General features: G+C 42.1%; 1 protein-coding gene across 1 annotated transcript in view; it reads left to right on the forward strand.

The window, feature by feature from the left end:
• The first annotated feature begins 1548 nt into the window (after positions 1–1548).
• LOC141154783 (traf2 and NCK-interacting protein kinase-like) overlaps positions 1549–22457 on the forward strand; it is a 329519-nt gene continuing 308610 nt past the window's right edge. The window contains exons 1-4 of the mRNA XM_073641189.1: positions 1549–1675; positions 4230–4284; positions 15747–15825; positions 19935–20107. Coding sequence (XP_073497290.1) covers positions 1619–1675; positions 4230–4284; positions 15747–15825; positions 19935–20107 — 364 coding nt within the window. The 5' untranslated portion in view covers positions 1549–1618. The remainder of the gene's footprint in view (positions 1676–4229; positions 4285–15746; positions 15826–19934; positions 20108–22457) is intronic.

Here is a 22457-nt window from a genome sequence, read left to right on the forward strand (position 1 = left end):
ACATGTCTGTGTTTCCACACGTACTGGAGACACTGACACGTGTGGGTCTGCGCACATGCCAGTGTGTTTCCACAGACTGTGTGTCCGTGGGCAAAACACGCTGATATGTACGATTTTTTTTGCGGATGCACTGTCCGCAAAATGTCCCACACGGATGACATCCGTGTGTCATCAGTGTGACACGTACCGGCGCCTGGGAATCAGTGTACAGTTAGCGCTGTTCCCAAGCACCGGGTGATGAACTCTGCCCTCATCATGGTTCCCTGCTGATGCTGCGATCAGCACCAGCAGAGACAATGATGAGAGTAGTAGTGTCTGCTCCCGTAGTGTCCACCTGTAAAAATAAGAATAAAATAATAAAAACCATATACTCACCTGTCTGGTTATGTGCCCCGCTGTAATCCTCTGACCGCTGGTGCTGGGGAGAATGAGCCGCTCTGGAGCTGCGCTCAGTGAGTGACAGGCCACCGCTCCTGAGCTCAGCTCCAAGGCCCGCTCGCTGGTGCGGCTCATTCTCCCCGGCACAAGCAATCAGAGGATTGCAGCGGGGGACATCTCCGGACAGGCGAGTATATGGTTTTTAATACTTTATTCTTATTTTTACAGGTGGACACTGCGGGAGCAGACACTACTACCCACTTCATTGTCCCTGCTGGTGCTGATCTCAGCGCCGCCAGAGAACCATGATGAGGGCAGTGTTCAGGACCAACGCTTGGTACCAGAAATATACGGACGTGTGAAACCAGCCTTAGGATTCAGGAAGCTATAGAGCTTGCAAATAGTTAGCATTGGGTTGAACAACCTCTATAAGCAACTCAGTTGTGCGAGAGTTAAATAAAACATTTAATATATATGATAGGTGCTAAATAAGCAGTTGGAGGCTACTACTTACATTATACATGCGTGCACGGTAAAATGTAATGCACAAGTACAGTTGACTACATCGCTCATGTTACATAATAGAAACCTGCCAATGCTTTGCCTCCCGGTCCTTTAATAGAAGACTATATTTAGACAGCTTATCCACAGGCAATTATTTCAGCGTGTTCATCTGTTTTGAGATGATTATAAAACATTCCAGGTAAACCATGGCAAAGTGAGAGCGGCTTGATAGATTTGTATAAATACATAATTGACGGTTGCGTGCAAAAATGTGACATTTCTTTTATTTTTGGCACTCCAAAGATGCTATTTCAGAATTAGTTACCCCCGCAAAGCAATTAGTCTGAATGAGCCGTATGCTGGTATCTATCACTCACAAAAGTTCTTCTATGAATTCAACTTGTAAGTGCATGTTCAAAAAGAGAAAAGAAAAAAAAAATAAATAAAGGCTTTTGTCTTGGCCAAAAATAGGTTCTGCCAAATGTTCGGTTGATTTATTATACAATTTCTTTTGCTTTTACAATTGTATTCCCTGCACAGAAACATCAAAACCCACTTGGCTCGGTTTCCAGAATTTGTTAACTGTGTAAATGTGGCATGCTCTTTTTGTAATGGGAATTTAACGCCTGGCTGTGTTTTATATCGGGTTCCTATCTTTCCAGTTGATTTTGGTGTGAGTGCCCAATTGGACAGAACGATAGGAAGAAGAAACACATTTATTGGAACGCCGTACTGGATGGCACCTGAGGTCATTGCCTGTGATGAGAATCCAGACTCAACATATGACTATCGGGTGAGTTTTTCTAACAAGTCACATTTTGCAGAGGAAGCGCACTGGGATTATGTTAAAAAAAAAGAAATTCTTTGTGTCATTAGTCATCTCCTGTTCTGATAAACATTGGACTCACCAGACTTTCCTAAAGGAAGCATGCTGACTGTGTAAGAATCACTTCCTAATAGGTTACTGGGGAAGAGTTATTGTTCAAATGCTCTGTGCACCCCCAGGAATTGGGAAAGCCAGCTGTTCATACAAATCCCAATTGTCCTCTACTCTTCTATGCTGGGTACAATTCTCAGATATTCCCTTGCACTATTTTTAAAGGAATTCACTTAAGTGAAAAGACGGTGACAAATAATATTATTGCAGCTGCTCAAGAAATGGAAATAGTAGAAATAGTAGGCAATACCTAAATGTATCCATGGACGCCATAGCCAAAAATGGTAATATAATCAATGGTCATAAGAACATGAGGTACATAAAAAACAGAATGTGCAGGAAACGCACTGAAGTAAATAGAAATCCCGTTAGTGCAGTTTAGACATAATAAAGAATTCTTACATGTATGTGCATAGTGTGCACAGTGCTCAAAAGACTGCCACTACTGCCGCAGTTCAGTGATCATGGGGTTTCCAGAGTACAACCCCATTAATCCCATATTCTGTTGTGTATGTGACATATTTGAAGGCAGAAACTGCTCACAAATGTGAACTGATTAATATATATAAGATATAGTGTAATGTATGCGTAAAGAGTCGACATACCACCTCTTATTAACATTCTCAGTCACCTGTAAACTCTAAGAGGGTTCAAGTGCAATTCTCTCCAGCCATTTAGAACTAAAAACCAAAGCATAGCTTTAAATAGTAACCATTGTTTTAATTGTCATTTTCATGTGTACTATTGATTTATGAAATAGAAAAACTCCGTAATAAATTTTATCAGAGAAGTCTGCTTTTTTTCTCCCCCCTGGACTGATCATTCATTCTCAAAATTCTGAATTAACAGGTAAAATCTGTATTCAGAGAAGACAGATTGTAACATTACTGAGATAGGAGATGACAGCTGGTGCTGATGAGATTCTATGGGGAGGAGGGAGGAAGGAGGAGCTAGAGACAGAGTTCCTCCATTCTCCTCCCCTCTCCCTCTCTTATTCCCTTCTATCTACATAGAATCTCATCAGCACCAGCTGCCATCTCCTATCTCAGTAATGTAACAATCAGTCTGAATACAGATTTTACCTGTGAATTGAGAATTTTGAGAATGACTGATCAGTCCAGGAGGAGAAAGAAGCAGATTTCTCTGAAAAAATATAATACAAAGTGGCTTATTTTTGTGTGTATGAAATAAAAATTAAAATGACGGTTACTCTTAAGGTGACACAGGTCACATAGCTAAAGATCCTTGTATGCTACAGCTACTTTAATGCATACTGTAAGTGAATGGAGTCTTATTGTGACCCACAAAGTAGCATGACTTCAAAAGGCATGTGGCAAAAAATCCAACTGGTTGTGACTTTTTGTGACTTGCTTGTCACGGTCGCAGTACCTTGCAGGTCCCAATGCATTTGCTCGCACTGTGCTATGATGCAGCATACAGCAATTTTTGCCCGCTCGACCTGTATAATCTTTAGCTATGTACGGACAAAGCTAAAGATTGTACTTATTAGAGACATCTGCTCGTCTGTGTGATTAAGTGATAAAGTATGTTTGTTTTTTCTTAATACCTGTTATTCCGATAAAATAAAAAACAAGAGTGACGTTTGGATCCTCTAATCCTTCTAACCCCATTATGCCTCTAACAGGGTCCATTATTTTTCATTCAAACATTTATGTAAGGAAATTAATTTCTCATTGTATTGGATGCAGTCTCTTCTATGTCTTTTTATTTTGTACATTTTTTCTTTAAATAGGAGAAAGTTTTAGTGTGAGTAAGAAAGAAAGCAAATACAATGTTTGTGAACATGCCCTCTTCTCTTTTAGGATCTGTTCCAAATCATGCTTTAACACTGTACCTAAAAAAATGTATAGCACTGGAGCGGCTCGTTGTCCCGGCTCACATCTAGCACTTAGTTAACATGCCCCACCAGCCCACTTTTTTAGCTATGCTCTTACTCGTCCAATACATTGTAACAGGGGTGGACACAGACAGGGGAGGGCGCTTTTGCAGGAGGAATATATGGGTCCTTTGCAGTCCGATCGCTCATTATAATGCACAATTACACCTGTTTTAGAGTTGGTAGTGGCCCCCTACCTCTTGGGCCCCTTGCAGCTGCACCGGTATCACCAATGGCATGTTCGCCCTTGCATTGTAGCCTAATCCAGTAGTGCCAGTAAGTGGCAATAAGTACACTAAGTACTATGAAGGAACCCAATATAACTCTTCTCTCTGCATAGCAGGTTCTTTTTTAAAATATTTGTTATTGAATTTTAGTAGTATACGAAAAAACAATTTTAGGCATTGGCTTGTCATAAATGAACATATGAGTCAATCAGTATATGACATTGGACTGTGTCGCTGAAGTTACATGTAATAATAGTAACAATATAGATTGTGCTTTTTTCCACAGAGTGATCTCTGGTCTTTGGGAATTACAGCCATCGAGATGGCAGAAGGAGCTCCACGTAAGTAGGACACAGACATCTCTGAGTTTTCACACAACATCCTAGATATTACTCTAATATTAGCACAAAGCTTCAGAACTATTCAACATTTTAAGAAGGGTAAAGTAAAATTCAATGATACAACATAAGCATTGTATAACACTTCTGTCCAAATGTGTGTCTAAAATAACTGCCCACCTTTTAATATCATGCTCCCTCCCCCCATTCCCAAGAAAAAAAAACAATCAGAATGCTATAGCTTGTAAAAAAATAACATTCATCTTACTGATCTCCTGCAGCTCCCATGCTTCCTGGGCCGACTGCCGGTCTCAGTTTATCCTGCTACAGCAATGTCTATGGATAGGAATTTGTAACCAGGTTAGCCAATCACTGCCACATCACCACTATCAGTCAGTGACAGGCTGCAGTGGTGACACGTCCATGTCAACTTGTCAACCATGGAGCCAAGACCTGTGTGTGACCCAGAAAGCATGGGAATGGCAGGGGATTGGTCAGTGGAGTATACTATTTTTACTATCCTACAGCATTCCAACTGTTTTATATTCTTTTTTTTTATAAGTAGGTGGTTGGATAACCTTTTAAAGAGAATCGGTCAGTAAGTGTTTCCTATTTAATTTGAGGACAATATGAGGTAGCAGCTGAAACACAGATTTTAGGGATGTTTCACTTATTAGGCTCTGTGCTGTTGTTTCCATACAATGAATGTTTCATAACCAGATTAACATTGCATGGACCAATGCGCACGTGAGCCCAGGTCCAACCATGCCCCTCCTCTGATAAGCAGCTTACTCTCAATCAACTAGGTACATAGAGAGCCTGGTGTGGGCAGGGTTAGTTTCCTGAGCTCTGCTACATCTGAAAACTCTGATTGTGTCACAACTGCTGCACCCAGTAAACCAAGTGATACATCACTGGAATCAGGGTCTCTTTTCTTCCATTATGCTGTTCTCAGATGTGATAGCAAAAACCTGGTGACAGATACACTTTAGCAGTCTGTCTGTTCGCAGCGGTCACTAGAGAGAGCTTATTACAAATTGTTTCTTTATTATATTTAACTTAATATTAAAACATAGTAAATGTTGACCCATTAATCCTTCTGTGTCTCATAAAAACTGGAAGTCTATAAAAATGTCTTCCCTTTGTGTCCCGTGAGCTCAGCCCAGCCCTCCTCTTCATCGTCTTTCTGCAGCAGGAGCCTCCCCCCTCGGCTCTCTCTCTCGGTTGAGCTATGCACTATGCAAAGCTTGCTCCTCAGCTTTTCTGTTGGCAGCGGATCATTCAGGATACTCTCAAAGCGTGCTGACAACAGAACAAAGCTTTAATTCTCTATAAACAGGTACAGATATGATCGGCTTTGTGGAATCAGGAATATACATATCTTAAGAGTCTCTGTGCAGCATCAGCAGGCTGCTTCTCCTCTCATGCACAGACACAGGAAACTGAACACATTCTCATGGTCCTTTCTGTGTGTGAGCCTCTGGGAGTTTTTTTTTTAAACTTTATAGACAACACACAAACCTAGCAATAGAACATTTACATACTCAGGAATGGAGTTGTTGCACTAAACACATTCCAACATTTTCGTCAGCCACAAATGGAACAATCACCCCCAACCCCCTTGTTCTTTGCAGAAGTTTTAAAAAAAAGTTTTGTTTTAGAAACCTGTAGGTGATGCAGACAAGAAACATTAGGGGCAAAATTATCACCTGTTCAGTTGTATTATCCATTTCTAGGTTTAGTTTTCCTCTAATGGTATGCATCAGACCACTGAAGTTGTGGAACAGGATGGCAGGATGTCCTGGAATTATTTGATTCTATTGTTGGGCAAATAATTTTCCGTGTAAAAAAAAAAAAAAAAAAATAGAATTTAGCAAAATAAATAAAATATTGATTAAGAATAATAATAAATGTCATACTAAATAATTAATACATTCTGTTGCCGTTACACTATATGCTTGCACAATAGTTGAAGCTAAAGAAAATGAAAGAGTTGGAAAGGATGATGTTGGCAAGATTGTGGCATTATTATACCAGAGTGCAATAGTCGCAAGTTAATAGAAATTAGTAGAAATCTGATCGGTAACATTTACAATTACATTTACTGTAATAAAAGAATCTATTGGACAACTCAAAATATGAGAAAGTCAGGGATTTCAGAGAACTCGACGTGCAAGAAACATGATGTTCACCCCTTGGGAGGAATTCAAGGTCTTTAGTTACAGGGGTTATACAAAGACTAACTTATAACCTACCTACAGGATAAATGATAAGTAGATGATCACTGGGGGTCTCACCCTGGGACGTCCACTGAAGGGAAAAAATCCTTGTCAACCTATATCTGTTTTATAGATATATTCTTTACTATACATCAGTCTTGACATTTATATTTAACAAACTGCTACAGAAAGAAATTAGTCAAAAAAATAATTAGTCATTACCAGCGCTGCTTGATCTTTCTGTAGGATAAGATATAGACGTTTTTGGCAGCAAGTACATCTCCGACAGTTTAGTAATGTATGTTTCAACATTTAAATTACAAAAAGGGACAATCTAGCCGGCTGTCCTCGGAACGGTCCTTGGAGATAATACTTAAATGTCAAAACATTTAATCCAAACATTTTCCATTTGAACTAAATTGTGACATTTCTAAAATGTCCTTCTGGGATATCCAGTGCTTCGCTGACTGTTGATGCCATGGTGGATTTTACACTTTCAGAAAAAAAAGCTGCTCCATTGACGGTAAAAGACATTTTTTAAGATTGGCTGTGAAAGTGTTTTTTTTTCTGATATAAATATTAGTAGGAGAAAAATATTGGAACTACGTGGCTCATTGGTCATTATTCAACTGCAGCTCTAAACACTAGTTAAACCCCTATATTATGTTCAATAATCACAGATGTAGATGTTTTATGGCTCGATAGATAATAAGGTGCACATATTAGTCAGACCTTGCACTCCCTTACTACAGTTTCTTACATTGCTGCCCTTTCTTTCTTTTAATGTTCTTTTTATTGAGTAAGCAAAAAGATAGGAAACAATCACAGCAAATGTGAACAATAAAACAGTCAATACCAATATTTGCTATAAACAATAAGCAAATATAAGATATAGTAAAGCAAAAATGTTTGATTCGCCTTATAATACAAATCCGTAAATTCGGGGTGTACGGTTAGATTGATTCCATAAAGAAACCAGGGGTATAAAGTAGTGAATAGCAAATAGAAATGATAAGGGAAAAGAAAGCAGAAAGAAGGAGAGGGATAGGATAGAGGAAAAGAGTAGATTGGTTCCATGGGAGGGTCAGTTCGATATCTACAAATACCTTTGTTAGTATTCCTAATCTCACTGTGCAGTAAGAATCCCAGAGATTTCAGGAGTTAATCTATAAAGTATCCAAGGCGTCCATGTTTTCTCGAAGAGAGAATAAGAACAGTATGATAAAGCTGCTAGTTCAGCAGTATTGTTACGGGTCCGGGAAGTGGAACCTCTGAGCTGCAATACAAGGGGGAAGTCCTTGTAAGGAAGCGGGTGACTCCCAGGGAGGGCAAGCAGGTAGTCACAGCAAGTGACGGGGACAGTCTCTGGGTAGACAGGCAGGTGGTCACGGCAAGTGATGGGGGCAGTCTCTGGGTAGATAGGCAGGAGGTCACGGCAAGTGACCGGGGCAGTCTCTGGGTAGATAGGCAGGTGGTCACGGCAAGTGACCGGGGCAGTCTCTGGGTAGATAGGCAGGTGGTCACGGCAAGTGACCGGGGCAGTCTCTGGGTAGACAGGCGAGGCGGGTACCTGACAGGTAGCTGGCGGGCGCTCCCAGGTGAGCGGGCAGACTGAGACAGCAGGAAACAGTCAGGTAACTGGTGGACGCTCCCAGGTGAGCAGTCTGACAGACGAGGCAGGAGACAGGCAGGTGACTGGTGGGCGCTCCCAGGTGAGCAGTCAGCAGACAAGGCAGGTAACAGGCAAGTAACTGGTGTACGCTCCCAGGTGAGCGGTCTGACAGACGAGGCAGGTAACAGGCAGGTAACTGAAGGACGCTCCCAGGTGAGCGGACTGGCAGACAAGGCAGGTAAGTAGAAGATGCTCCCAGGTGAGCGGTCTGACGGACTAGGCAAGTAACAGGCTGGCATGCAGGACGGGAAGTCAGGCTAGCAGCGGAACCTGAGGGCTGAAGCACAGGTGAGACACAGTGCAAACAACATAGCTCGGGCACCTCCATTTTGGAGGAGGTGCCTTATAAATGGGAGGTCCTCCGGCAATTGGCTGGGGACTCCTTAGGACGGCGCGCGCGGTCCCTTTAAGAGCGGGGGAGCGCGCGCGCGCGTGCCCTAAGCACACTGCCGGGGAAGGAGCGCGTGCCGGAAGCAGCGGGGAGAGAAGCGCTGGAGGACGCCGCGCCAGGAGTGGGGAGGTTGGAGGGACGGCGTCTCTGCCTAGCACGGGGCAGAGACGCCGATGCTACAGTATGATATAGAGAATCTACCTCTTTGATGATTTGGGCTTTAGTAGGGAGAGAGCTAGTGTTCCACCGAGTGGGTACCAGGAGTCTGCCTGCGGCCACTATATTATGTGCCAGTCGGGAGGGTGAAGCTTCCCCAGGCCACACCGGGAAATTGAGGAGGGCAGTTTGCGGTGATAAAGTAGCTTCTCGGTTCAATACTTCCGAGATTATTCCAGAGACCAATTTCCAGTACGATTGTATTGCAGGGCATAGCCACCAAATATGTAAGTATGTCCCGGTCTCTGCATTGCATCTCCAGTACTGTCCCGGTGTGGAGGGACGCTATTCGTGTAATAATTTTGGGGTGCGGTACCATCGAGTCACCACCTTATAGGAATTTTCCTGGATCCTGACACAGGGCGAAGGACAGTGTGACCGACTATAAATCTGGGTAATCTGGTCATCTGTAAATTGAATGTTTAAGTCGCGTTCCCACATTGCCAGAAAGGCTCTTTTAATATGAGCATTCTCGTTCACCAGGAGTTTGTAGAGTGTCGATAGTATTTTTTAAGGGGTTCGTAAATGCACACAGAGTTGTTCGAATGGGGTAAGAGGTAAGAGGTCTAAGAACATTGCTGCCCTTTCAAGATGTCTTGGATCCTGGGTGATAGAATCTGTGGGAGAGGTGAGAGCAGCGCCGGCTCCTTGCTTCTATCTCCACCACTGCATCTTCTAACTATGAAACAAGATGACATCAGGGTGTGGAGATAGAAGCAATGAGTGACACCAGCACCGCTGCCTAATGATGATTCGTTTGAAGGGGGTGCTAGAAGCTGTGGGGCAGTGCTAGTGTTACTCCCCTTGCTTATATCTATGCCCCTGACCACATCTTGTATCAAAGAAAATGCAGAGAAGATAGGATCAGAGAGCCGGCGCTGCACTCACTTCTCCCATAGATTCTATCACCATGGATCTACGACATCTTCAGAGAGAGGCGATGCAAGAAACTGTAGTAAGTAACTGCAGCACTGCCCCCTGATGACGTCCTGTTCCAGGAGGGGTGATAAACACTGCATAGAAGTGAGTGCAGCCCCAGCTGTTATGTTCTGCTACCAAAGCTAAGGAAAGAGAGGAGATCTGTCCCTACTATAGGACTCAGCTGAATCCCTACGATGTAACAGGGAACCTGATCCTGCGATCAGACCTGCTAAAGTCCTAATCTAGTCTGTACGGAGACCTATAGATGTGGGGAGGGAATACCTACAAGTACTAAGGACTGGGAGGAATATGGGACACCTCCTAACAGAAATAGTAGCAGAAAGACGAACAAACAAAATAGATAGAACATAGAGGTCCGTAGACCAAGCAAACTAACAGAGCAAGACACAGAGCACAGGCTAGCTAGAAAGTAGATATACAATGAAGTCCAGCAAAGCCAGAAGGGCGGAGCAGGATTAAATAGGCCAACAAGGTCACGTGACCAGCAAAGGAAAAAAAAACTAACAGCAAGGTTCTAACAGTACCCCCCCTTCTAAGAGGATCCTCCGGATCCCCTAGGACCAGGCTTATCAGGAAATCTCCTGTGAAACGCTCTGATAAGTCTGGACGCGGAAACATCATCTGACCTCACCCAAGAGTTATCCTCGGGTCCGAAACCTTTCCAGGCCACAAGATACTGCAAACTACCTCTATACCGTCTAGAGTCAAGGATGCGAGAAATTTCATATTCCCCGTCCTCCACCACCGGAGGAACAGAGGCAGAGGCGTCACCATCCGACACAACAGCTTTTTTTAACAGAGAGACATGAAAGACCGGATTAATTCTCCAGGAGGTAGGAACCTCCAACCTAACAGCAGATTGGTTGACAACCTGAAGCACCTTAAAGGGCCCTACAAACTTGGGACCCAATTTCTTAGAAGGAATCCTCAACCGCAGATTCCTAGAGGACAACCAAACCATGTCACCAACAGCGAACAAAACCTCCTGTCGTTTCCTATCAAAGTAGTCTTTAGATTTTCTGTTGGCCTCCTGAAGATTACCACGCACATCCGTCCAAACTCTTTCCAAATCACCGGAAAAATTCTCCTCCTCAGGCACGGCAGATCCCAACTTGGAGAACGACCCAAACGACGGATGTCTCCCAGAACAACAAAAAAAAAGCGAACAACCAGCAGAAGAAGATGTATGATTGTTCAGAGCAAATTCGGCAAGTGGCAGAAACTCCGACCACCCCTCTTGATTGTCTGCCACAAAACAACGCAAGAACTGCTCAACATCCTGGTTTTTCCTTTCTGTCTGGCCATTAGATTCAGGATGATATCCGGACGAAAACGACAAATGAATTCCCAACCTGTCACAAAAGGCACGCCAAAAACGAGCCACGAACTGAGGACCCCTATCAGAAACAATGTCAGTAGGAATGCCATGAAGTCTGACAATTTCCTTGACAAAGGCCTTAGCGAGAGTTTTAGCGCAGGGCAGTTTGACGAAGGGAACCAAGTGACACATCTTGCTAAAACGGTCCACGACCACCCAGATGACAGTAAAACCCTCAGAGGGGGGAAGGTCAGTTATAAAGTCCATAGCCAAATGTGTCCAAGGAGCACTGGGGACCTCCAAAGGACAAAGCAACCCCGCAGCAGGAGTATGTGAGGACTTAGATCTAGCACATATAGTACATTGGCGCACCCACTTAATGACTTCCTTCTGCCATCCAGGCCACCAAAAACTGCGACCCACCAGTCTCTTGGTCTCAGAGATTCCGGGATGACCTGCCAACCGAGATTCGTGACACTCAACAAACAAATCTCTCCTAAAGGTCCCAGGCACAAACAACCTCCCATGAGGAGTGTTAGATGGGGCATTCTCCTGAGCTTTAAGAATCTCATCTTCCAAAACGGAGTCTAAAGCAGCTATCACAACACCTTCTTGTAAAATGTTTTCCTCTTTCTCAGCACCGACTATGGGAGAAAAACTGCGAGACAAGGCATCCGCCTTAACATTCTTAGTACCAGGGATGTAAGTAACGGAGAAATTAAACCGCGAGAAAAACAGTGCCCACCTAGCCTGACGGGCATTCAGGCGCTTGGCAGCATCAAGATATATCAGATTTTTATGATCCGTAAGAACCTGAACGGGAAATTCCGCACCTTCCAAGAAGTGGCGCCAGTGTTCAAATGCGAGTTTAATAGCCAATAATTCCCGATTACCAATATCGTAATTCAATTCAGTCTCCGAAATTTTTTTTGAAAAAAAGGCACAGGGATGTAATCCATCCCCGTTATCCTGAGACAATACTGCGCCAACCCCCACAGAGGAAGCATCAACCTCAACCAAAAACGGCCTAGTAACATCAGGCTGCATAAGGATGGGAGCAGAGGTGAACCTCTCCTTGAGATACACAAAAGCTTCAATGGCCTCAGAAGACCACTGAACCGCATCAGCACCTTTCCTGGTGAGATCGGTCAGAGGTTTGACAATACTAGAAAAATTTTTTATGAATTTTCTATAGTAATTGGCGAAACCCAAAAACCTCTGTATCGATTTCAAACCAATAGGCCTAGGCCATTCCTGCACAGCCTGAACCTTAACCGGATCCATCTCAAAACCTTTGCTGGAGATAATGTAGCCCAAAAAACTAATTCTCTGTACAGCGAACTCACATTTCTCCAGCTTAGCAAAAAGCGAATTGTCCATTAATAACTGTAATACCTCACGCACGCTCCGCCAATGAGACTCCAGATCTGGCGAATAAATCAAAATGTCATCCAAATACACAACCACATTTTTACCATCAAAGGTCTAAGGATGTCATTAATCAGATTCTGAAAAAATGCAGGAGCATTAGTAAGACCAAAAGGCATAACCAGATTCTCAAAATGACCCACAGGAGTGTTAAAAGCAGTCTTCCATTCATCACCCTCCTTCATGCGCAACAGATTGTATGCCCCCTTAAGGTCAATTTTAGAGAACCACTTGGCCCCCAATAACTGGTTAAACAGATCAGGAATCAATGGCAGTGGGTAAGGATTGCGTACCGTAATTTTGTTAATCTCACGAAAATCCAGACAAGGACGTAAACCGCCGTCCTTTTTTTTTACAAAAAAAAATCCAACCGCCACAGGAGACTTAGAGGGCCTAATGTGACCGGCGGCCAAACTTGTCTGTATGTATTCCTCCAAAGCCTTCCTCTCAGGAATAGTAAGGTTAAATAAACGACTTTTAGGAAGAGTCGCTCCAGGGACAAATTCAATAGAACAATCATAGTCTCTATGGGGAGGCAAAACCTGCGATTCCTTCTCAGAAAAAACTCTCCAAAAATCCTGAATAGGAACAGGCAATTCTCCCCTATCCAAAGCTGCAATACGCCCGTTACAACACTTGTCATAACATTTATGGCTCCAGGATTTAATTTCACTGGTAGACCAATCCAGTACAGGATTGTGAAATTTTAACCAGGGCAAACCCAATATTACTGGAGAAGGCAAGTTATTCAACACTACCAAATCCAATTTCTCATGGTGAACACCATTAATAGTGAGAGGAAATTCACTGACCTTGAGAGTAATATTCTTCAAAGGGGAGCCATCCACAGAAACCACAGCAATGGGGGATGATAAAGGTTCAGGTTTTAAATTGAGTTTTTCCACAAATCCCCCATCAATTACATTCAGTGTAGACCCGCAATCAACAAACACCCGAAATTCCATTAATTTTTCCTGAGCAATCGTGGAAGCAGCTAAAAATATACCCTTGGAATTTAAACAGGCAATACGGGCGTGACTGACCATTTTTTTTTCTTTCTTCATACGAAGCTCACAGCCTTTAATCAAATGACCAGATTTTCCGCAGTAGAAACACAAGCCTTCCGAAAAACGACGGTCTTTTTCTTGAGAGCGAGGTGCCACCGATCCAATCTCCATCGGTTCACCCCTGTTAGTACACACATTATCATAACCAGAAACTGACATAGCAGAGGATTTGCTCTCATTAACCCTAGCACGCAGTCTTCTATCCACCCGTATAGCTAATTGCATAGCCTGTTGCAAATCCTCAGGTGTAGGATAAGCAATTAGCAGGTCTTTAACCCTTTCACTGAGCCCAGCAAGAAATAGACTTTTCAGAGCAGAATCGTTCCACCCTGTTTGAGTGGACCAACGACGAAAATGAGTACAATATTTTTCTACATTACCTGATCCTTGTTTTAAACGTCTCAACTCAGTCTCAGCTGATGCCACACGGTCGGGATCATCATATAATAGTCCTAAAGCAGAAAAAAAACTATCCACTGATCTGAAGCATGTATCACTAGGTTGCAAAGAAAAGGCCCACTCCTGAGGCTCTTTGCGCAAAAGTGACATTATGAACCCTACGCGCTGGGATTCATCCCCAGAGGACTTGGGTCTTAAACGAAAATACAATAAGCAAGCATTTTTAAATGAAAAAAATTCTCGATGTTCACCAAAAAATAAATCCGGCAAACATACCTTAGGCTCCAAGAAATATGCTCCAGGACAGTTACTCACGTGCTGACGGAGCTCGGCCACTTCCAGAGAGAGTCCCTGCAGGTGTTTAGCCAAATCCTGAACCGACACCATGATGGAACAGAAAAAATCTTTCCTTAGAGAATTTGCAGGCTGGACTTACTGTTATGTTCTGCTACCAAAGCTAAGGAAAGAGAGGAGATCTGTCCCTACTATAGGACTCAGCTGAATCCCTACGATGTAACAGGGAACCTGATCCTGCGATCAGACCTGCTAAAGTCCTAATCTAGTCTGTACGGAGACCTATAGATGTGGGGAGGGAATCCCTACAAGTACTAAGGACTGGGAGGAATATGGGACACCTCCTAACAGAAATAGTAGCAGAAAGACGAACAAACAAAATAGATAGAACATAGAGGTCCGTAGACCAAGCAAACTAACAGAGCAAGACACAGAGCACAGGCTAGCTAGAAAGTAGATATACAATGAAGTCCAGCAAAGCCAGAAGGGCGGAGCAGGATTAAATAGGCCAACAAGGTCACGTGACCAGCAAAGGAAAAAAAACCTAACAGCAAGGTTCTAACACCAGCCTCCTTTGACGTCCTGTTTGAGAAACATCACAGTTGATGCAGTAAAAATAAACACCTTTAGGGATTAGCTAGATAGGGAGAAAAGTAGGGTATTATATAATAAAGCATATTACAGAAGTCGTTAGGGTGTAAAGATGGATATTTAGAAAGGGCATTTTAAGTACCAAACTACCCCTTTAATATTCTCCATAGTAATTGGTAGTGTAAACCTTTGCTATCCCTTGAAGTGAATGTCTATACTCATTTTACATTTTTAATCTAAATATGTTCAAAATCCTGCACAGAATAATAAGCTCTTTTTATGGTACAGATTTCCAAATTTCCTGTATTCACAAAGATTTAAAGGGAGTCTGTCAGCACAAAAAGACTTCATACCAAGTATAGTTGCTCAGTGCACTCTTGGTGTAGAATGTACTTACAATTGCTCATTTTGCCTTTCTATCTAGAAAATTATTCTTTTTTTCCGTTAGGTTTATGATAACAAGTGATTGAAAACTGACTAGCTAAATCCTGCTAAGCTCTACGTAGAAACAGGAGGTCAATTTTCCCTGTATGATTCATCAATCACTGCAAAAGTCCCTGGCAGGGGGAAGTGGGAGCAGCTGGGTCAAGATGGGAATGATAAATGAAGGGACAAGAGCCTTCCTGTTTCTACATAGAGCAGAGAGAAGAGAAGAAGTTTCTGGGTAAAAAGGCAAAATGAGCAATTGTAAGTACACAGTGCCATATAATATAATGAATTGCAATATAGTTAGAAAATTAAAACTTTGATGGGAGGAGTGCTTCTTTAATGTATATGACTTAAACTGTGAGTCTTTAGAAGCAGTTTAGAATTTATTACCAGTTTTGAAAAACATTGCACCAGTAGCCATAAATCTGTTTCCAGTTAAATCTGTAAAATTCACTTGTAAACTATCATAAATGTCATCATTTTGTGTTCTTTTTTCCAGCTTTATGTGACATGCATCCTATGAGAGCGCTTTTCCTAATTCCTCGAAACCCCCCTCCGAAACTGAAATCAAGGAAGTGGTATGTACGATGGTATAGTCGCATAGCATTGCACATGAGGCAACACTTAATGGTCTTGGCGATTACAAGGTTAATAGTTTCGGTCACTTTTTTTTTTCTCTGCTTATAATGCATCGGATAAGTGGGACAGAAATGTCTGTACTGGATAAAAAGGTTTAATGTGCTTACTAGATGGCTGATGCATCTACGAGAAATAATGAATTAATAATAGCGCAGATGGTTAGTTAAGAGCAATTTATTGCTTTCCAGGGCCTTCATTTTCCTCTGGTCTATTTGCATATTACAAGAGTAGTCTTCACAATTGGATTTATTATTGGAAAACTCAGCAGGGGGAATAATATGCACCTCAGGGATGTAGATGGTCCTATAGACCGCTATAGTGGGATAGAAGAGCCGAGTACATACAATTAGAAACAGCATATTTTTGCCATTTGTCATACTAGCTGCATACATTACAGACACAACGCACTGTACATTAATTAGCTACATGTTAGAGATCCTTTACAGTCACTTTATAACTAGCAGTGTCTTAGGCTCTGCTCACATCTGCAAGAAGCCGGAAGGCTGAATTGTCTTTGTGCAGCCGCATGTCATTGTCCTCATGGTGGATGCGTGCAGGAGCTAAGAGCAATTGGAACTTGCACTCTTTTGTTCGTGGTATATTTGTAGCAGTTGCACTGTTGAAACCTCACTGATATTTATGCATTTTAATGCAAATATTTTAGCTTTGAAATATAAGGAACTGCACCATCAGCCACTTCAGTAATCTGTGGCCGCCCAGAGATCAACCTCCTTCCTCCCATCTGCGGCTCTTCTTTTGATTTGCCAGCCGGCGCAACGTAATTTTTAGGCCAAGTTCACATAACCATATTTTCAGTCCCAGTGCCGTCTGTAAAAAGCGGACAGCACTCAGACCAATGTTATTCAATGGAGCAGTGAAGATAATTTTTTTTTCACAGACCGAATCTGTGCATGAAAAAAATCACAGCACGCGCTAGGTTCTTCCTTGTGTCGTTTGAGAGTCGCCCATTCAAGTTTATGGGTGCGCAAGAAAAAAACTCCCGTTACATATGGAGCAATCATATAGAATATGATTTTTACGGATACCTTGCAATCCTTTAACATAGGAAACTGTATTTAGTCTTTAAAAATTTTAAGACCATATTGTCTAAAAAAAGATTTCATACATCAGCACAGTACAACTATTATAAAAGGGGTTGTCCGGCTACAGGTGACAAGTCTGCAATCACTCTATGTGATTGCAGACTTGTGAGTCTTCACATTGCGCGCACTGCACGCTGTGAGGATTCTCCGGTGCCGGCGGGCACGTGACCACAAGCATGTGATTTGCATAGTACTGGCCACATTCCGACTAGACTTTGCCCAGCCTCGCTCAATACACTAGAATTAAGCGAGGCTGCAACCATCTAGTTGTCATATGACCACATCTATGCAAATCACGTGATTTTGGTAATGGCCCCGCCACTCCCGGTGCCACCACCGGAGAATTCTTATAGCATGCTGTGAGGATTCTGAAGTCTGCAGTCACACAGAGTGCAGAAAAAAATATATATTTGCAGCAAACATCCTATACAGCATAACACTATTTTAGTTTAAAGAGAATGTGCCTTTAGTTTAAAGAGAAAATGCCGTATTTTTAAATCAGTTTTTTGTGTTAAATACATTTTTTTCAATTTCCAATGTTTTCCTTTTTCCCCCTACCACAATCTGTATTAAAAATAAAAATGTTAAATCTTGCAATTTTCACACTGAAAGGGGCTTTTTTAGACTCCTTTTAAACTTCCTGTTGTTTCAGGAAACAACACATGTACATTATCCACAATAGACAGACTCTGACCCTTTCTTTTGTATTGTATGCATCGAATGAGTATGTGTAAAGGTCATTATGCAGGGAAGGGGAGCAGGGTCATCACTCATGGTGATTGGTGGATCCTATGTTATAAGCTGATACCTGTCATTTTAATGCTGCCTCTGATGATAATGACAATATAGAAAATTCTTGATGTATGGGTTTGAATTATGAGTGGCCGATGTGAAACTGCAAAATTATTAATTTTGCTTTTTAATAACGATCGTGATATTGAAAAAAAATGACAATTGGCAAAAATTGTTTAAAAATACATATTACATAAACTTGATTTAAACAATAAGTCATTTTCATAGGACACATTTAGTTTAACACACAAATTACTGTCTTGATCCAGCAAGGTAAATCTGATTTTAAGAAATAGTCTCGCCTGACACCGGCACTCATAGTCTCTGGTGGTAAATGGGGCATGAATGATCTTTGACCGACCACTGTTTTATTTATAAAACTTAACCGGCAGAAAGCTTTGTCTGCTTTTCTTATGTTATTATTACATGTGAGACTGGAAGCTCAGAGAAGACCTATTGCACTTGTGTGGTGAAAGCTACTTAATCTAACAATTTAGAAATGTCAAAACTACACCCACACGTTTTAGCTGTATCAGCTTCGCCATAAGTGGGAAAAACTACTATAGTAACATCCAATGTTGGAGCAGAACAATAAAAGGTGGTTAGAAATCCCTCTCTGTCGGTATACTGCACAATAGACTATACATACCATAGGTTCATGGGATCATGTTGGCTAAAGAGAAATCATATTCGCTGACGTAATTGAGAGTTATATAATTGGTAAATCTTTAATTCCAAATACTCATATTGAAGGTATCACAAGTGACTAGTTGTAGCTCTTACATCATGGACATCAGACACAGATAAGTCGGCAATGGGTCCGTGGTTAGAACCAAACCAAAATAAAAAAGTGCAGTAAATCTTTGGGCATGTTGGTTGCGAACGCCCAAATCTACTATTATCTGCCACTTAAAGGCATACGAAAGGCTCCTGTGTACAATGGCTCCTGTAGAGTTGAGTAAAAAAGATTTGTACTGGCTTGGTCTGGCATCCAGGATGGTCCTTCATGGCAGCTGGACCAGGGCAGTCCTCACTTGTGCACCAGGCATCCATGGCCTGTCATCCTGGACACCTCCTGCTCTTGGTGGAAACCCTGCATGATGTGGCCAAGGCCTACTCTGAAATTTAGGATCTAAGCCTCATGGATCGTCATGACATCTTAGGGCCTAAGAAGCACAAGAAGAGTAGAGGATGCTGGTCTGAGGGCACCAGCTGTAGAAGTGAAAACCAAACTGGACACCAAACCAGGACAGCACAAATCTTTTTGTAGCTCTAGCAGCCTTGAAGGTAATACAAAGCAAAGGAGTAAAGGTGGATTTACAAGGGCAGACAACCAGTGAAAGAGCATTTTGCTAGTTTGTTGGCTGCATGCTGCCATGTTTACATGAGCCAATGATCAGGAGCTGGTGATCCTATTATTATCGGCCCATGTGAAAGGGCCTTAAAGCAAAGAAACTGTGCTCCTAAGACTAAGTCTATACCAAGATTCTCCAAATATTTATAATACCGTTCCCTTCTCATATATTAGAGTCTCGGATCCAACGGCATGGGTACGACTGCTCATTCTACACCTTCTATAGCAGGGGTCCCCAACTTGTAGCTCAGGAGCCACAATTGGCTCGCGGTTCCATGAATTATGGCTCGCGGTTGTCTGTCAGCTTGGCGCATTAGCTCCAGGTCTAGCAAACAGGTATGACGAGCACATCTCAAAATGGTGAATTTTGTGAGTAGCCCTGCATAGAGGAGCAGATCTGGATGAACATATACTGGTCTTAGGGGTTTAGAGATAATTTAAGTATGTTACGCTGGAGACAGGATGATACCACCTGTCAGAGGAGGTGCTTGAAGCTGGATGTGACAGTGTGGTGGGAGTGCTTGATGGGAGAATACTAAATGGGGATATTGTGGGAACCCCTGGATCTTGGTATTTTGCTTCAGGGTGATTTCTGTGGAAAACTTTGGTTATTATACCCATAATGGGGGCTTTGGTTACTACTATTGTGAGGGGGACAGGAGCTGGATGTGGCTCGCGACCCTCTCTCAGAGCTGAATGTGGCTCTAAAGGTCGGTGACCACTGCTGTATAGCAACAACCTTGATAGAAAGAAACTAAATACCCAGCAGCTTCTTATTGTTCATATGATATTTCACTAGGTCCAAGAAATGCCTTAATTTTGTCGATAGCTGCCTCATTAAGAACTACACTCATCGGCCTACAACGGAGAATCTGCTTAAGCATTCCTTTGTTCGAGATCTACAGAATGAACGCCAGATACGTATTATGCTGAAAGATCATTTGGATAGAACAAGAAAGAAGAAAGAAAAAGGTATGTTCTTTATGGACGGCATTGTAATTATTCCAGCAGACCACTGCTGTGAGTACAGGGTGCAAAGCAAAGGCAGATTCCTTACTAATGGTTCTATATAACTAAATGGAATGAGTCAAATCTGTGGTCAGCTCTGCCCCAAGCTCCCAATACAGGTCTATCACATTGAAATGGAACAGGCCAAAAAACGTAAAGCAAACCCCGAGCTGTGTAACACGAGTGTCTGTATTGATCCATCAAGTCATACTTAAAGGGAAGCTGTCAGCAGGTTTTTTCTATGTAGTCTGAGAACATCATGATGTATGGCAGGGTCCCCCAACTCCATTATTGCCAAGGTGATAATTCCATCATCTGTGCAATACTAAGGAAATCCTGAAAACATGATCTATTGGTGACTTTTGAGGACTGTTGTCGGGGAACACCGATGTATAGACAGAGACCCTGATTCCATTCATGTATTACATACAAGATGATTGGTGAAATTTTGATAGAATACCTGTTTTATCTGCTGTAGATGTAGCAGTGGTCAGATTGCTGAGGTGTACTTAAATATATCTTTATTTGTATATAATAAATATATATAAATAATGTTGGCAATGTTTTTTTACACATCACAATCTTTATTACAAAATAAATTATATATACAGTACAGACCAAAAGTTTGGACACACCTTCTCATTTAAAGATTTTTCGGTATTTTCATGACTATGAAAATTGTACATTCACACTGAAGGCATCAAAACTATGAATTAACACATGTGGAATTATATACTTAACAAAAAAGTGTGAAACAACTGAAAATATGTCTTATATTCTAGGTTCTTCAAAGTAGCCACCTTTTGCTTTGATGACTGCTTTGCACACTTTTGGCATTCTTTTGATGAGCTTCAAGAGGTAGTCACCGGAAATGGTTTTCACTTCACAGGTGTGCCCTGTCAGGTTTAATAAGTGGGATTTCTTGCCTTATAAATGGGGTTGGGATCATCAGTTGTGTTGTGCAGAAGTCAGGTGGATACACAGCTGATAGTCCTACTGAATAGACTGTTAGAATTTGTATTATGGCAAGAAAAAAAGCAGCTAAGTAAAGAAAAACGAGTGGCCATCATTACTTTAAGAAATGAAGGTCAGTCAGTCTGAAAAATTGGGAAAACTTTGAAATTGTCCCCAAGTGCAGTTGCAAAAACCATCAAGCGCTACAAAGAAACTGGCTCACATGAGGACCGCCCCAGGAAAGGAAGACCAAGAGTCACCTCTGCTTCTGAGGATAAGTTTATCCGAGTCACCAGCCTCAGAAATGGCAGGTTAACAGCAGCTCAGATTAGAGTCCAGGTCAATGCCACACAGAGTTCTAGAAGCAGGCACATCTCTACAACAACTGTTAAGAGGAGACTTTGTGCAGCAGGCCTTCATGGTAAAATAGCTGCTAGGAAACCACTGCTAAGGACAGGCAACAAGCAGAAGAGACTTGCTTGGGCTAAAGAACACAAGGAATGGACATTAGAACAGTGGAAATCTGTGCTTTGGTCTGATGAGTCCAAATTTGAGATCTTTGGTTCCAACCACTGTGTCTTTGTGCGACGCAGAAAAGGTGAACGGATGGACTCTACATGGCTGATTCCCACCGTGAAGCATGGAGGAGGAGGTGTGATGGTGTGGGGGTGCTTTGCTGGTGACACTGTTGGGGATTTATTCAAAATTGAAGGCATACTGAACCAGCATGGCTACCACAGCATCTTGCAGCAGCATGCTATTCCATCCGGTTTGCGTTTAGTTGGACCATCATTTATTTTTCAACAGGACAATGACCCCAAACACACCTCCAGGCTGTGTAAGGGCTATTTGACCAAGAGGGAGAGTGATGGGGTGCTACGCCAGATGACCTGGCCTCCACAGTCACCAGACCTGAACCCAATCGAGATGATTTGGGGTGAGCTGGACCACAGAGTGAAGGCAAAAGGGCCAACAAGTGCTAAGCATCTCTGGGAACTCCTTCAAGATTGTTGGAAGACCATTTCCGGTGACTACCTCTTGAAGCTCATCAAGAGAATGCCAAGAGTGTACAAAGCAGTCATCAAAGCTAAAAGGTGGCTACTCTGAAGAACCTAGAATATAAGACATATTTTCAGTAGTTTCACACTTTTTTTTGCAAAGTATATAATTCCACATGTGTTAATTCATAGTTTTGATGCCTTCAGTGTGAATGTACAATTTTCATAGTCATGAAAATACCGAAAAATCTTTAAATGAGAAGGTGTGTCCAAACTTTTGGTCTGTACTGTGTGTATATATATATATATATATATATATATATATATATATATATATATATATATATATATATATATATATA

Source organism: Phyllobates terribilis, unplaced genomic scaffold, assembly GCF_046119375.1.
Source record: "Phyllobates terribilis strain yellow unplaced genomic scaffold, ASM4611937v1 Scaffold_7__3_contigs__length_470593459, whole genome shotgun sequence".
Classification (NCBI taxonomy): Eukaryota; Metazoa; Chordata; class Amphibia; order Anura; family Dendrobatidae; genus Phyllobates; species Phyllobates terribilis.